Raw genomic sequence first — 16596 nt, 5'->3', positions numbered from 1 at the left:
TCTGCCGTGTTGAGGTACATGTGGAGACATACAGAATCTGTGGAAGGAGAAGGGGAGGGAGTGAGGCTGGGCAAGCAGAGGGAAAAGTCAGGCTCCTGTGAAGGACCCATGAAGCCTGTCCAGCTTGGCCGGGAGCTGCCTCATCGTTCAGTCACAGGATGTAGACTACCCCACAGAGGCCATCACCCGGGGAAGGTGGCTCTCCACAGAGGCAGACTGACGGAGTTGAGAGGAAAGCATAGATTTTCTTAATGATTTAAAAAGAGAGTGATAACAAAGCAGATAGACATGGAATAAAATGTTTTCATTACTAGGAGGAAAAAAATGGAATTATGATTTGGTTCATCCAGCAAAGAAGAAATGGGTAAAAATAAATGTTACGGTAAATTGTAGTTACTAGTAAACAAACAAGATAGAAGCAAACCTAATATAATCATAACACAGAGGGGAACCTGGGTGGCTCGATTGGTTAAGCGTCTGCCATCGGCTCAGGTCATGGTCCCAGGGTCCTGGGATCGAGCCCCACATCAGGTTCTCTGCTCGGCAGGGAGCCTGCTTCTCCCTCTCCCTCTGCCCCTCTCCTTGCTCCTGTGCTCGCTTTCTCTCTCTCTCTCTCTCTCTCTCTCAAATAAAATCTTTAAAAAAAAAATCATAACATAATAGATATGAATTTGTTGAAATCCCCTTTCAAATTACAGAGTCTTAAATTGGTGAAAACAAAACGAAAACCTGGTTTTAAGTTATTTGTAAGGAACACAGATAAAACAAAATGACAACTGAAAAGGTTAAATGGACAAGGATATGCATTATTTGCAAATGCCAAGTATATGCAAATAAAAGGAAAACAGAGGGATGCCTAGGTAGGTGCATTGGTTAAGGGTCTGCCTTTGGCTCAGGTCATGATCCCAGAGTCCTGGGATTGAGTCCCACATTGGGCTCCCAGCTCAGCAGGGAGCCTGCTTCTCCCTTTGCCAGCTGCTTCTCCTGCTTGTGCTCTCTCTCTCTTTCTCTCTGGCAAATAAGTAAAATAAAATCTTAAAAAAAAAAAAAAAGGAATACAGAAGTGCTGTATGTCAACCGCAAAGGAACCCAAAAGTTAAATTATTAAGTAAAGAAAAGATACTTCTAAAAACAAAGAATACATTTCACAAGGACACTGTTATACATACGGTATACACTGGCCAGCATAGTTATGGAAATTTTAAGGCAAAAACCAGAAAGAAAGGTAGGAGAATATGATAGAACTCTAATCGTATTATCATAACCCAAGCAGGAATAAACACCCTTACCACATGTCTTTAAAGTTCTAGTACTTGTATTTCTCTGGGAAAGAATCTTAGAATTTGAGCCAAACTTGATAAGTACATTAACTATTTGAAGGACCATTGTCACATTCCTTTCTATTGAAAGGCTGAAGCGTCATTCCAATGGTATAGGAAACGCACCTGCTTATTATCATACTTATCAGCCTTGGGTGTCCGCCATCTTTGAAACGTTTGCCAACCCGATGGGCAGATAATAGCATCTCGGTCATTTTAATTCCTGTTCCCTTACCGCTAATGGGGCTTATCCTTTTCACAGGCTTATTGGTGAAATATATTTCCAGTTCATGTCCTCTGCTTATTTTTATACTATGTGGTTTGTCTTGTTTCTTTTATAATCTTTTATAATCAATTTGTATCATCTCCTGTCTTTTGAGCTGCAAACTATTGTTCATTTTTTGGCTCTATGTATGGCATCTTGTCATACATTTTAAATTTTTATAGGGTCAAATCTGCTCATTGTTCCTTTAGGGGTTATGGATTTACTGTCTTACTTGGTAGGACAGCCAGCCTGAATTTTACACGTGTATTCCCCTGTTTTGTCTTTTAATACCTTTCCGGCTCCATTTTTAGCATTCGGTCCTTCCTTTATTTCAGCTTCAACGGACTGCATTGTATTATCCCTATAGGCAGCTCCGATGGGTTTTGGGAGCGGGGATAGAGAGGTGAATAAGTAATAACCAGGAATTTCTCTTTTAACAGGAACTTGGGAAGGAAAACAGTTTCAACAATGAATAGGTCACCCATCATGACTGACTACAGATGACTTGACATTTCATTTACAAAGGTGAGGAAACACAGTCTATGTTTGTAATTAATTCCAATTGACTCACTGTTGAGCTCTTACCCCTTTTATTTTATATTTATTTACAAATATTCTAAATTCTGGTTCATGACCTTTAACTTTGACATTATCACATTTAAAACAAATGACAAGCAAATAGAAACATAGGAAGTTTTGTGAATGTCAGCATGCCTCGGGCGGGGGGGGCAAACCAGAACCCAGGAGATGTGGTTTCTGCTGTTGATTACCACGTGCAGTTCAGGTTTTGAACAGCATTAGTGTTTTCCTTATTGTCAAATGTAGAGCACTCACTGCAGAATCCTTGGAGAATATGGCAAAATATAAAAACGAAAACCCAAGGCATTTATAACCCCATCATCCACAGATAATCACCCGCAGTTCTGTGAATTTCTTTCCTCCTGCCTTGCATACACATAGAGAAATGTATATAATTGTATATAATCTTTCTAAAACATAGTTCTCTCGGCTCCTGTTGTTATACACGATGTACCTTGACTGGTACAGAGACACAGCGAGTCTAAAAACAAACAGTAATTACCACTGTCCCTTTCAAATGGCCGTTTGCAGTTTACTAGAACATTCCCTGGCGTCTCGTTTGCCTCCCCTGCACAGACGTCCTGGTGATAGGTCCACAGGACCCTAGTGAAACATCACCCTAAGAAACACAATTCAGGCAACATTTCATGGCGTCCTTCTATCATTATTATCATTATTGTCTATTTTGGACTGCTTCGAGGGAATTGTTTTTTAAAGAATGGAAGTTTGCCTGTTTCTCTCCTCTTCTTCCCTACTGTCCATTTAGGGATGCCCTATGGAGTTTAAAAAAAAAAAAAGGAAAGAGAGAGAGAGAGACCATCTCATCCTATGTCCTGCATTCATGCCAGTGAGCCACCCCCTCACTAAGGTGGTTTTTCCAAGCACCCTTCAGAGTTGCTGTTGAAGTTTTTTGGTTTTCGAAGCTTCCAAGTCTTAAAGTGAAAGCCTGACATGGCATTCGTTAGGGAGATCTCCATTCTGTTGCATCAATGCCACAGTTGCTTAAAGAAAAGCCAACTCTTACTGTCCTTGGCACCTACTAAGTTGGAGACACAAACATACCCTAGTAGAGAAATGGGCTAGAGCTTCACAGACAGAATTCACCGAAGAGATACAAAGAACCAAAGAAACATGACAAAGATGTCTGTCCTTACCATGAATCATACAAACGCAAAATAAAATGGTATTTTTGCCCAGAATTGGCCAAGTGTTTTATGTGATTTTAAGTGAAAACACTTATGGCTGGTAGAGATCTAAAGTAGGTGGTTTTTACCCAGTAGGCATTATTCTAAGACTCTCTGGCAGTTGTTCTAGACTTGCTGTTGGAAATGGAAGAACACAGAGTATAATTTTATTAATAAAAGAAAAGCAGGAAGTGTCCTGTGTGCCCACTAATAAATACTAGAGTGTGATGCATTTTCATGTTAGAATTATTTAGACGTTAGACATTTTTTCTAACTAATATTTAGTGATGCAGAAAAATGTTTATGACAAAGTGGGAAGGGCAAGTTTGCATATAATGGCTGATCCCAGTTTTGTTAAAAAATAAAACACACATTTGAAAAAGATCACATGGTAAAATAGCCACATATTAACAATTACTCTTTGTGGGTAGCTGGATTTGTTTTACGTAGGGAAGAAAATACATATTTTTTTTAATGTAAACATTACTTTTAAATTTTAAAGTGATTGAAAAATAATGAACAGTTGTACATTTGATTAAAAAAGGAGGGAGGAGGAAGGAAAGAGGGAAGATTAAGGAGAGTTAAGAGGAAATGGGGGCAGGGAAGTGCCACATAAGTTGTAGTTTAAAATAGGACCGTCATCGCTTCTCGGCCTTTTGGCTAAGATCAAGTGTAAAATAGGACCGTCAAGCTAAGCATCAGATAGAGGTTGACGTTTGAACTGAGACCTGAAGGAGATAAGCAGGTGTCTGGCTGGGGAAGATTGTTCGGGCAGTGGGAATAGCTCAGGCAGAATGCCTTAATTTAGCTGCATTCTGGTGTCTTTGAGAAACAACAGAGTGTCTGAAGCAGGGGCAAGGGGGGAGCTCAGAGGTGCTGAGGTCAGAGGAGGAATAGGAAGAGGATCGGAAAATCAGGCAGGGCCCTGTCAACCACTGTAAGCCTTTGGCTTTTACTTTGGGTGTCAAGGGAAACCACTATGGGGTCTTAAGGGCAAAGTGGCATGATCTGATTAGGTTTAATGATCGCTGTAGCAGAGAGTAGATTATCAGAGGGCCAGGGTGGCATCAAGCCCCGTTGGGAGGCCATGAAGGATAACTCACACATAAAAAGATGGTGGCCCTACCCAGGAACGCACAACAGGAGTGGTGACAGGTGACTGGATTCTGGACATCTTTCAATGGCTGTGCCGACATGTTGACCATGGTGTAAGAGAAGGAAGACTCGGGGCACCTGGGTGGCTCAGATGGTTAAGCGTCTGCCTTCAGCTCAGGTCATGATTTCCAGGTCCTGGGATCAAACCCCATGTTGGGCTTCCATCTTGGCAGGGAGTCTGCTTCTCCCTCTCCCTCTGCCTCTCCCTCTGCTTGTGTTCTCTCTGTCTCTCTCTCTCTCAAATGAGTGAATAAAATCTTAAATCCCCCCCCCCAAAAAAAAACAAAGAAAGAGAGAAGGAAGACTCCAGTATTTGGGACCTGAGAAGCAAGAGGTTGGAGATGCCATTAAGTGAGATGGGGAAGGTCCAAGTGAAGGAAATTTGGGAAGGGATGTCAGGAATAGGGTTTGAGATTTGCAAAATTTGAGGTGTCTGTTAGATATCCAAGTGGAGACACCAAGAAGGCCATTGGATATGCAAGTCTGGAGCTCAGAAGAGAGATCTAGGTGGTAATTGGGAATTCCAGAGAGAGTATGGATAGAGACGAGAACCAAGAAGTCAGTCTTAGACATTCTAACATTAAGAGGAACCATCTGAAGAGACTGAGAAGTGATCAAGAAGGTACAGGGTGGGTGTGGATAAGAAACAAGAGACTATTGGGCTCTAGAAGCCAAGTGAAGAAAATCAGTCAGGGAAGGGGGAGTGATCATCTTTATCAATAATCTGATAGGTCGGGCAGAATGGGGGTTTAGAATTAGCCATTGGATTTGGCAACACGGAGGTCATTGGTGATTTTGAGGGGGAAGTTCTCAGGGTAGTGGTGAGAGCAAACCCCTGATTAAAGTGCATTAAAGAGAGAATGTGTGAAAAGGAATCAGGGCTTCAGAGGAGCAACATATTTTTCAAGGAATCAAGAAAAGCCTTTTATTTTTTAAAGCGGAAGAAACGGCAGAACCCTGATGGGAATGAAATAGAGTGGAAGATTGAAGCTGACATGAGAAAGGCGAGATCTGTAGGAGTGATGCCCTTGGAGACGTGACAGGCTCTGCACAATTCGGACAAGCTTTCATGCTTTAGGGTTAACTTCTGCCACGTTCATTGCCAGTATTTCCATCTGTTGCTTGCCTTTTAATTTTTTCACAATCTAGTTTGACATCGAGAAGTTGAGAATTGTGAGTAGGCAAATCAACTGTTTTTTATTTCTTCGATAACTTTTATGGTTATCCAGATCTTGGCCTATTCAGGGATCTGTTATCAGATAAATACCTATATATTCTTTTTTTTTTTTTTTTTTTAAGATTTATTTAGTTTACAGAGAGAAAGAGAGAGTGAGCAGGGAGGGGGCAGAGGGAGAGGGAGAGAGAGAATCCTCAAGCAGACTCCACACCAAGCACAGAGCCCAACACAGGGCTCAACCCTAGGACCCTGAAATCGTGACCTGAGCTGAAGTGAAGAGTCAGGTACTTAACTGACTAAGCCACCCAGGTGCCCCATTTACCTAGATATTTTTAAAGTTCTGATGTAATTGGAGCTTTTGCAGGGGCACAATCAGGTTTGGTTTTTGTATACTGAGCCTATTATTACTAGACCTTTCAGATTTTACAGTTCTGCTAATATGGTATTCAAACCTCACCAAGATATTATGAAGGAACTAGAAAATCAGTTATTTTTAAAATATATTAAGCAGATACAGTGTGGGAAGCTATAGCAGGTAGAGCCTCTCTGTACTATAATGGACAGATTATAACCCAGCTAGTTATATGGACACAAATGGAAATGTTCATTTATGTAAGAGAATGCTTTGATGGGCAGGGAGTAATGGGTCTGGTGAGGTTGCCATGTTCCATTCTTTAATTTTCTTCGGTGGCTTTTAGTCCTGTCAAGCTCATGGAAATCATTCAGTTCCAGTGCAGGGAAATGGCTGATAAATTCTTTCTTTCTTTCTTTCTTTTTAAAGATCACATGTGCTCACAGTGGGAGTGGGGCAGAGGGAGAGGGAGAGAGAGAATCTTTTTTTTTTTTTTAAGATTTTATTTATTTATTTGACAGAGAGAGATCGCAAGTAGGCAGAGAGAGAGAGAGAGAGGAGGAGGAGGAAGAGGAAGCAGGCTCCCTGCCGAGCAGAGAGCCCGATGCGGGGCTCGATCCCAGGACCTGGGATCATGACCTGGGCCGAAGGCAGAAGCTTTAACCCACTGAGCTACCCAGGCGCCCCGGGAGAGAGAGAATCTTAAGCAGACTCTGTGACCAGCTCCAAGCCCAGTGTGGGGCTTGTTCTCAGGAGCCTGAGATCCTGACCTGAGCCAAGATCGAGAGTCAGAGGCTTAACAGACTGAACCACCCAGGCGCCCCAAAAAGGCTAGCAAATTCGTAGATGTCCGCACGCTATAACTATTAAAACCCCAGGATTTAAAATGTTCTTCAGCAACCCAAGTGTTCATCAGCAGATGAATGGATAAAGCAGATGTACACACACGCACGTGCACACACACACACACACTTACTCGGCCGTAAGAAGGGATGAGATGTTGCCATTTGTGACGCCTCGGCTGGACCTCGAGGGCATAATGCGAAGTGAAATAAGTCAGTCAGAGAAGGACAAACTCCAAATGACTTCCCCCATATGGAGAATAAAAAACAGATGAATCAAAGAAAAGCAGACGCCAACCCATGAATGCAGAGAAGAAGCTGCTGGTTGCCAGAGGGGAAGGGCTGGGGTCGGTGGGGGGGGGGGGGTAAGGTGGGTGAAGGGGAGCGGGAGACTCGGGCTTCCGGTGATGGGAAAGGTCATGGTGTAAAGGGCACAGCCTGAGGAATAAAGTCAGCGGTGCTGGGACAGTCTTCTGTGGTGACAGCCGGTAGCCGCACTGGCGGTGAACACAGCAGAATCTACAGACTTGTCAAATCCCAGTGTCCCACACCTGAAACTGATGTAACATTGTGTCGATGATACTTCAGTTAAAAAATTCTCTCATTAAAAAAGATGAAACAAAATAACATATGCTTCAAAGTCTTACAAGAAACTCAGAAGTTACCCCTCCTCCGTGTAATGAATGAGCTTCCTGCAACTTCAGATGACCCCGTTGGGGCACCTGAGTGCTCAGTCAGTTGAGCCTCTAACTCTTGGTTTCCACTCAGGTCATGATCTCGGGGTCATGGGACTGAGCCCCACATGGGGCTCCGCACAGAGCCTGCTTGATAGTCTCCTTTCCCTGTGCCCCTTTTGCTTGGGCTCTCTCTCTCTCTCAGAAGAAAAAAGAAATCTTAAAAAAAAAAAAAAAAAAAGACAAGACTCTTAAATGTCATGGTTCCCTGATTATGTAGTTATCCTTGTTTGCAGTATATGTAACTGGCTTTAAAAATTCAGGTGAATTCCTAGTTAAGTGAAAAAATCTTAGCCTTAAGAGGGGAAAGGAACATGTCTGAAAATCTGATACATCCCATTGGAAAAAAAAACATTTGCTCTGAAACATTGGAAAAAATCACAAAGGTAATCAATAGTGTTGAGTATGAAAAATGTAGAACTTTCCCGTGTCATCATTATGAAAGACAGCAGCGTGGAAAACATGAATAAGGTGCTTGCAGACTGATTAGTTACCTCGATACATAAAAATCAGTAAGAAAAGCACTAGTAATAGTAACGTAATAGGTAAAACTCAATAACTACAACGCGAAGAGCCCGTAGATAAATGGAAATAGTAATAGAAAACTCAGAAGAAACACAGGAGCTCAAAAAAGATATGCCAGCCCTGTTAATCATCACCAGTAATTTTTAGAAGTGCACATTAATACCAAGAGATATGCTTTCATTCACTTATTAGTAAATATGATTAAAATAATACGGCTAAACATGGAATGAAATGAGCTCCCGGTCACTGACGATAGTATGAATGGGTATATTCTTGGAAAGAAATTTACTCATATGTTTTTCTAATGACCTTAGAATTCTAGAAATCTAAGAAAACGTTGACACTAGACAAAAATAGAAGCACAAAATAACTGTTGTATCATTTGTAGAAGCACATCCCTTGGGCCACCTCCCCATCCCTTAATATTAGCATTATTTTTTTAAATGTAAATCAATTAGCCAACATAGTGTACATCATTAGTTTCAGATGTGGTGTTCAGTACTAACATTAGCGTTATTAACTGACCTACTAATACACAGTTGTGTTCACACAACGGTGTCTCTTGCAACTAGAAAAAAAATCTTACAATGAGATGCTGATAATCAAGTGTGAAAAGGCATATCAATGTTCATTGAAAACTGCAGGGTGGAGATGGGATCCTCATACTTTCAGTAGAGTAGTGCGTGGAACAAAAGGTGTAAATAAATTTGCCCAAATATGAAGAGTGGAGTTACCCAAGGACAGTAGAATTGAGTTCTCCTTTTGTCATGATTTATATTTTTTGGTACTTTCCAAATGCTTTTATAGGAAGCATCTTTAATTAGAAGAAAGTTTGTTGTTGATTTTTTTTTTAAGACTTTATAGGAAGAGACTTGCACCCATGATCTGGGCTGAGACTTCCATCCCGCCTTTGTCAGAGCACATGGGGGCCAGTACAGTGTACAACCAAAATGACTTAGAGGTAAAGATTTCTTTCAGAAAGATTGAGGGACACATTTTTTTTTTATTTGATTCTGAGAAATCTCTTCATTTCTTGGAAACAGCAGCAATAGCCACAAAAACGTAATGAACCAAGCTGGATTCTCCAGTTAACAATATTATTAGCCTATGGTAGCTCAGGGTAGAGTTGGAAGTTCACAGGGGTCCATTTTGCTCTTACAGATGTCGTCTGCTGCTGAAAATGGAGATGCCGCACCCGGAAAACAGAATGAAGAAAAAACTTACAAAAAAGTGAGTGACGGTTTTGTTTTCTTTCTTCAGCTCAGAAAAAAGGAACACTTTCATTGCTTGGAATGTTAATCTCTCCTAGGCCTTCTCTCCCTGTAAAGCGGTCGAGTGTAAGTTACTGCCTTAGTTTCTTGTTGCTCTCCCAAATCACTACACATTCCATAGTTCCAACAACGTGGATGTACGATCCTGTAGTCCCAAGGCTGACACGGGTCTTGGGCTGGGATCCGGGTGTCTACAGGGCTGCGGTCCTTCCTGGAGGTTCTAGGAGAGAGTCCATTCCCTTGTCTTCTCCAGCTTCTCAGGACTGCCTGCATTGCCTGTCCCAGATTCCCTTCCAGTTCCAAAGCCTGCAGAGACCAGCTGACTCTCTCTCAGGCAATATTGCTCTGACACTTTGAAGGATGCCTGTGATAACCTGGAGCCCTCCTAGATAATCCAGAAGCATCCCTTGATTTTTAAAATCAGCTGGTTAGCAACCTTAATTTCTTTGGCAGCCTGAACTCCGTCTTGGCATATAACATTTTCGTGGCTTGTAATGATTAGGACAGGGACATCTTTGCAGGAGTAGGGGGAGGTGGGGGGCGTGTTTCTGCTTACCGTAGTTACTGTGCTATAAACAATCGACAGGAGGGAGTTATTCGAAAACTCTTCTTATTCGTAAGAAGAAGGCCCTTATGTGGACAGTGTACTCTGTCCAGTGTGTAAATCATTTTTTTTAAGATTTTATTTTTTGGAGAGAGGGAGAGAGAGCTCAAGCAGGGGGAGGGGCATCGGCAGAGGGAGAAGCAGACTTCGCACTGAGCAGGGAGCCCCGTGTGGGGCTTGATCCCAGGGCCCCAGGATCATGACCTGAGCTGAAGGCAGACGCTTAATGAACTGAGCCACCCAGGCATACCCCCATATAAGAATCTTTTAATAGACTTGCTACTTCCCTCCAAAATTATACACATTTTTTCCCTTTTTATTTTGAAAAAAAAAAAAAAAAGGAACATGAAATTCTGTCCCATCCCTTTCTAAGCCTCTCAGATTCCGTATCTTAAGCCCATTTCACAAAAATCCCCTTCCAGCCTTTCCAGGGTATCTCACCTCGCCGCTCTTTGACTTTGGTAACTTCCTCGCTCCTGGCGAGGAGGTTCGCGTCCAGACGCATTACTGGGGCATCTGCCTTCTCAGGCATCGCTGCTCCTGCTTTTAAAAGGACTGTGCATTTTATTTCTAAAAGTCCTTGCCCTCCTTCTGTCTTGGGAGTAGGAGGTTTGTGTATCGAAGGGTGGTTCTCTATCTTAACTTTCCTGTTTGCATTTTACTCCATCGTGGATAGCAAGACCTGTTGTCGTAGAGTACATGGACTGTCTGATCCAACCACGTGTCCGTTAGGGTCAGGGAATTAACATGCTATGGAGACGCTGCCGGTTTTCTTGACTCACCTGACTTTCCTGCTCAGCCACACGGAGATACACAACCAGGGAGTTGCCATCCGAAGCGGTGATGTGGGCGGGGCAGAGTGGGGGAAGATTCAAGAGCTCGGGAGGGTCTAAAATGTGTCAATCTGACCACAGGCAAGGGTGCACTGTTACTTATTTGTAGACTCAGGTAGAAAACCAATTCCCATCCCATTTACCCAAGACTCCTTGTAAATGGAGGCTTCAACTGTTTCCGATCTGTTTCGGGTGGTTTTCTCAGTCCCCATCCTGATACAAGGTGGTGTTTGACCTCTGACCCCCAGGACTTCCTTAGTGACCCAGAAGTAACACAAGGAATGGGACTCTGAGCCCTTGGAGTTTTCTCGGTTTGTCTTGTCCCCAGATTAGTCAAGCAGGTGTTCAGTAGGACATATGATTGCGTGATCAGCCCCTCTACTAGTGTGTTTCACTCTGCAGCATTGGTAAGGTTGTAAGAACTAAAAGTCGGATATTAAGGGGCACCTGGGTGGCTCAGTGGGTTAAAGCCTCTGCCTTCGGCTCAGGTCATGATCCCAGGGTCCTGGGATCGAGCCCCACATCAGGCTCTCTGCTCCGCAGGGAGCCTGCTTCCTCCTCTCTCTCTGCCTGCCTCTCTGCCTACTTGTGATTTCTCTCTGTCAAATAAATAAAATATTAAAAAAAATTTTTTTTTAAGTCGGATATTAAGATTTCAAATAATTCCAATTCAACAAATGAGAGAAGAGGCAGGGAACTTGACAGAAAACATCAATGGTTTGTTTTATTATTTTTTTATTATTATTTAATTATTTTAATAAAACATGTTTGTTATTTTATTTTATTATTTTAACTTGACAGAAAACACCAATGGTTTGTTTTATTATTATTTTTTATTTTTTTATTTTAATAAATTATTTTATTTTATTATTATTTCAACCTGACAGAAAACACCAATGGTTTATTTTATTAGTATTTAAAGAGTGGTGGTTCTTCTGTGATCTCTGATCTTAAGAGGAAGATAAGAACGGAGGCAGAGGTGTTTCGCTTCTCTGAGAAAAGCACCTAAAAGTCAGTCTAGTGCTTGAGTCTTTAGTCCTCAGTAAATATGGTGTTGATGTCAGAAGAGGAAGAAGGGACTGCACAGAGAAAGGTGTTTTTACCCAGCAAACGGCTCAGCTGAGCTACTCGATTTAAGTCTTCATGAAGCGAAAGCGATCTTCAAACTGGAGGTGTTTGTCATGGAGTTACCAGAGGGGAGGAGAGTCGCACCAGCTGTTGGAAATGTGTTTGTTGCTAGGCCCAGGTGAACCGTTTCCCCAAGGATAGACCTTGCAGCTAGGATAGAGAAACCACTGAGTGTGAGCGTTGAAACATCGGGACAATGAAGGACTTAGCAAAAAAGCAGGAGATAAGCAAGTGTCATCCCTCTTTTCGGCCATGAGGAGAAAGAACATTCTGGAAACCAGGTGCGGGTCTGATGTTCAGCCTGACTTGAGTACGGGTTAGTCAGCATATGGTTTATGTACATTCAGAGAGGAAACACATGTCTTTTACAAACCTGCAGAGGTTCATAAAGAAACAGTTTATGATGGGCGCCTGGGTGGCTCAGTGGGTTAAGCCGCTGCCTTCGGCTCAGGTCATGATCTCGGGGTCCTGGGATCGAGTCCCACATCGGGCTCTCTGCTCAGCAGGGAGCCTGCTTCCCTCTCTCTCTCTCTGCCTGCCTCTCTATCTACTTGTGATCTCTCTCTGTCAAATCAATAAATAAAATCTTTAAAAAAAAAAAAGATACAGTTTATGTCAAATTAACTACATTTTCTATTATGAGAGTCATTAAATTAGTCACAGGTAAAGAGAATTCTCAAATTTAATGAATTTTGATTTAAGGGCACCAGGAACATTCTTGTGGGTCAGACACGGTGGAGAAGTAGGGACTGAGAATTATCAGTGGTGGGCTTTACCTGGTCGGACTAATGTTTCCAACAAAAGGCGGTTTTGCTTCCTGTACCCTTGTCTCTACCAGCATGGTGCCTGAGTTGACTGTGTCTAGCTTACTATTTTTGACCCATGACCTTCGTGAAGACGTGAGATTTGTGCCGGGCCAATATGCAAATGACAGATAACTGGGAAGGTAACTAATAGACTAGCCGAGTGTCCTCAAGGCCACCTTGGATTTCATTAAGAATTGTCCCTTATGCAAATACTTGAAAGTTACGTTGCTTTCCCAGTCCGGGAGGCCTGACGATGAGGGATACACCTTTTTCATGAGGAGCTTTGATGACCCATTGGGTTTTTGCCTCTGACCAAAGGCAGTCCTTGTGGAGGACCTCCTGACCTTATGTACCGGACAGGGGAAGGGTATCAAAGGAGTTTATATGAACTTAGAGTTGAGTGGGAGGGACAAGACATGAAAACAAATTTAGAACCCCGTAGTCTGTAATAAAGGGTTCAAAGGAGGAGAGATCACTGTGGGTTGGAGTTAACAAGGAGGCTTGGGCTTCCTCTGCCGAGCCCCAGTTTCTCTGGACAGCTGCCAGCCGCACTCAGCATCACGAGGGCCGGGATTTCCACGTGTTTGTAGGGAACACTCAGGGTTCCCGGGACAGTGCGCTCCTCTGAGTCTTGATGATCTGCGCGTGATTCCAGAAGCCGGCTCCTTTCTGTTCTTTCCGTTGGCCATTTCCCTAATCCACCATCCGCTCTCAATAGCCGAAGGAGAATCGCTAAAATCAGTGGGCGAGGCTCCTGTCTTGAGCTAACAGCCGAAATAAGAACTTCGACTTGACCTGCTTCCAGCGAGCGCGGTGCCCATGAAGGCAGGCGCTAAGGGCCGCCCGGCTGTGTTTACAAAGTGTGCTTTTCCGTTCTCAGCTCATTTATGGTGTGTCTCCCGACAGGGTTGTAAACGCAAATGTCTGCAGAGGCCACGCAGGTGACGGGAGGGGACGACCCCAGGGAAAGGGGTCAGCAGGAGAATACGTCTTTTTTAAACGGGCAGGTGGCACTCGGTGCCTTCCAGTAGAGCCACGCGTGAGTGCTCGCCCAGGCCTGCTGATTTCTTTTTTTCTTTTTTTTTTTTTTTTAAAGATTTTATTTACTTATTTGACAGATAGAGATCACAAGTAGGCAGAGAGGCAGACAGAGAGAGGAGGACGCAGGGTCCCCACTGAGCAGAGAGCCCGATGCGGTGTGGGGCTCGATCCCACGACCCAGGGATCATGACCTGAGCTAAAGCCAGAGGCTTAACCCACTGAGCCACCCAGGCGCCCCATATCTCCCGATTTTTAAAGGTTGGCAGTTGGTTCAGAGTTTTTCAGACGTACTTTCTGGGTAAAGCAACACACGGCCCATCACGTCTGACCTTCACACGAGGGCCGGTCTGCAACCTCTCCACTGTTGGAGGAAAGGTGCGAGGTAGAAAGAGCGGCAGATGCCAAAGAAAGACACGTGCGACCTGGTCCCCGCCCTCTATGACCATATGGTGGGTTTAAGGTAAAAAAGACCCACATGGAAAAATCACGTAATGACTCAAATTGGTACTAAGTACCAGAGCAAGCGGCATTTCCGCATAATCCGCTATAGCAAGTGCTGACGAGCCCAAAGCTCATTACGGTCTTCTGGGGGAAAGGCCTTTTCTTGAACTCGTTCATTAGCAAGAGGATTTTGCTGGGATACGAATTTCAGGGATGCCTCGTTGCTTTCTGGCTCGCTGGAAAATCCCACTCCTTCCGGGACTGCGAATTGATTGGTTTCGGGGGTGGGGAATCCAATGCCACAGGCACAGAGACGGGACTGAGCTCGATTTGTTGGAGGAAGTGGAGAGCCTGGTGTGGGCAAAGCTAAGAGTCAGTGTTTAGGGGAAGTACAAGAGATTTGGGGGGTGTGGGCTGGCTCTAAGGGACAGGCAGCCTTGAGGGCTAGTTTGAGGGGTGTGGGTTTTATGCTCTCGGCCAGCGCTGTGTGTTAGAACTTTCTGCGGTGATGGACATGTCCCGTCGCCTGCACTGATACCTTAGGAACATGCTGCCTGGGGCTCTTGAACTTTGGAATCTGTGTCTGGTTTGTCTGAGGAACGAATTTTTAATTTTAGTTAAATTTCAAGGTGGATAAGCACATGCGGCCAGTCGCTGCCATGTTGGACACGCAGTTCCAGGCCGTGAAGGGCCACAACGTTGGTTGGGAGATTAGCGATGTGGAGAAATAATAGTACAAATCACAATGAAGGCTGACCCGAACGTTTCCAGAGTAACTACTAGAAATCTACGACTACTGATAGAGCTACAGAAATTTGAGGAAGACCTTTTAAAAAACTTTTTTATAAGGTGAGAAATTTCAAATGTCGCAGAAGGCAGGCCATCAGTTTAAGAATGTCCTAAGCTCGGGGCACCTGGGTGGCTCAGTGGGTTAAGCCACTGCCTTCAGCTCAGGTCATGATCCCAGGGTCCTGGGATTGAGCCCTGCATTAGGCCTTCTGCTCAGCAGGGAGCCTGCTTTCCTTCCTCTCTCTGCCTGCCTCTCTGCCTACTTGTGATCTCTGTCTGTCAAATAAAAAAAAAAAAAAAAGAACGTCCTAAGCTCAGAAAAAATACTGATGCTGGAGATCGGAGGTTTCTCTGTTTCACATTTGAAGAAATTGCCCACCCCTCCCCCACTCTTCCAGAACAAGGACATGTCAGAGTGATTCACCGACTTATCCCAGTCGCCTCGCGGTTCTCTGTCAGGGAGATAATTAAAATCTCTGACCATGGGATGTCCCAGTTGTGGGACTTGTTCATTAGAATTGGTCATAGTTTCCCCATCAGTTGGGCATGGACTGACCCGGGCATTTGTTACTGCCGCCATTTGCATTTCTTCCTCTCTTAAGGTTTCACTCAAGGTGGGCATTCCAGGCCTCTTGCCCTCCCTCTTCCATTTCTCCTTCATCCTGGACCTGCCCACGGGAGCACCCCCACCCCCTGGAGATTCGGTTTTGATGACCGCTTCACGCTGCCTCAGATAAAGAGGTTGCCTGCCTTTGGCCCCAACATCCCAACCATCAGTCTCTCTACCTGATTTCCACATGACTAGTACACTTGATGGCAGCACTCAGAGTGGCAGACTAGGATCCAATGTCTTTGACCAAGGTTCCCTAGTTTTTTCCTGAGTTCATTTAATTTTAGTGTCCCAGCCAGTTTCCCTATCAGTGGAAGTAGATAGTGATGGGGTAAGAGGGAATAATGCCAGCCCCTGACCACATTACAAGGAAAGATGACTTTTATGACTTTGTAAACACAAGTATGGTAATGACTCAGAGATACTTTGATCTAAGAAGAAGCGTTTATTTAAATACAAGCTCTTTTATGAAATACGTCTGGGAACACACACAAACACCAGTAACATTGGCTGCCTCCAGGGAGAACTGGATGGTGGGAATCTTGAATTGGGAAACACTTGACTGTATATACCTGTGTTTATGTTTAATCTTGAACCAGGTGAGTGTCTCACCTATTCAAAAATTGAATAGATAACATTTTAAGATAGGAGTGGGAGCTGACCTGTGTCCCCTCCCCTGACTGCTCTTGCTCTCCTTCAGTCTAGAGAGCTGTCACTTCCATAAAACAAGATCATTGCTTTGTGCCCTGGTAGAGCTCCATGCTGTAGCGTAAGTGAGAAGGTTTTCCTGTGCACTGAGCAGCAATTCTCATCTGTAGCAACCGCAGTGGTCTCTAGGAAGAGTGATTCTTTGGCTCTGCCATTGTTCCTCCTGGTCACCTTAATCCAAAACACCCTAACCCCGTGGTTTTCGACCATGCCACTTTTGCCCCCCAGGGAAC

At 43.9% G+C, this 16596-nt stretch overlaps 1 protein-coding gene across 5 annotated transcripts in view; it reads left to right on the top strand.

Annotated features, from left to right (window-relative positions):
- Positions 1-16596, top strand: part of PIP5K1B (phosphatidylinositol-4-phosphate 5-kinase type 1 beta) — a 290374-nt gene that overhangs the window by 110271 nt on the left and 163507 nt on the right. For 4 of the 5 annotated variants that reach the window (XM_046022086.1, XM_046022085.1, XM_046022088.1 and 1 more), the window contains 2 exons: positions 2025-2109; positions 9294-9362. In XM_046022086.1, the coding sequence (XP_045878042.1) occupies positions 9294-9362 (69 nt within the window). In that variant the 5' untranslated portion in view covers positions 2025-2109. Of the gene's footprint in view, positions 1-2024; positions 2110-9293; positions 9367-16596 lie in introns of all 5 variants that reach the window. The other variant, XM_046022089.1, reaches the window with a different exon arrangement.

The sequence above is a fragment of the Meles meles genome, chromosome 11 (genome assembly GCF_922984935.1).
Source record: "Meles meles chromosome 11, mMelMel3.1 paternal haplotype, whole genome shotgun sequence".
In the NCBI taxonomy this organism is placed as follows: domain Eukaryota; kingdom Metazoa; phylum Chordata; class Mammalia; order Carnivora; family Mustelidae; genus Meles; species Meles meles.
This window is presented reverse-complemented; position numbering and strand designations above follow the sequence as displayed.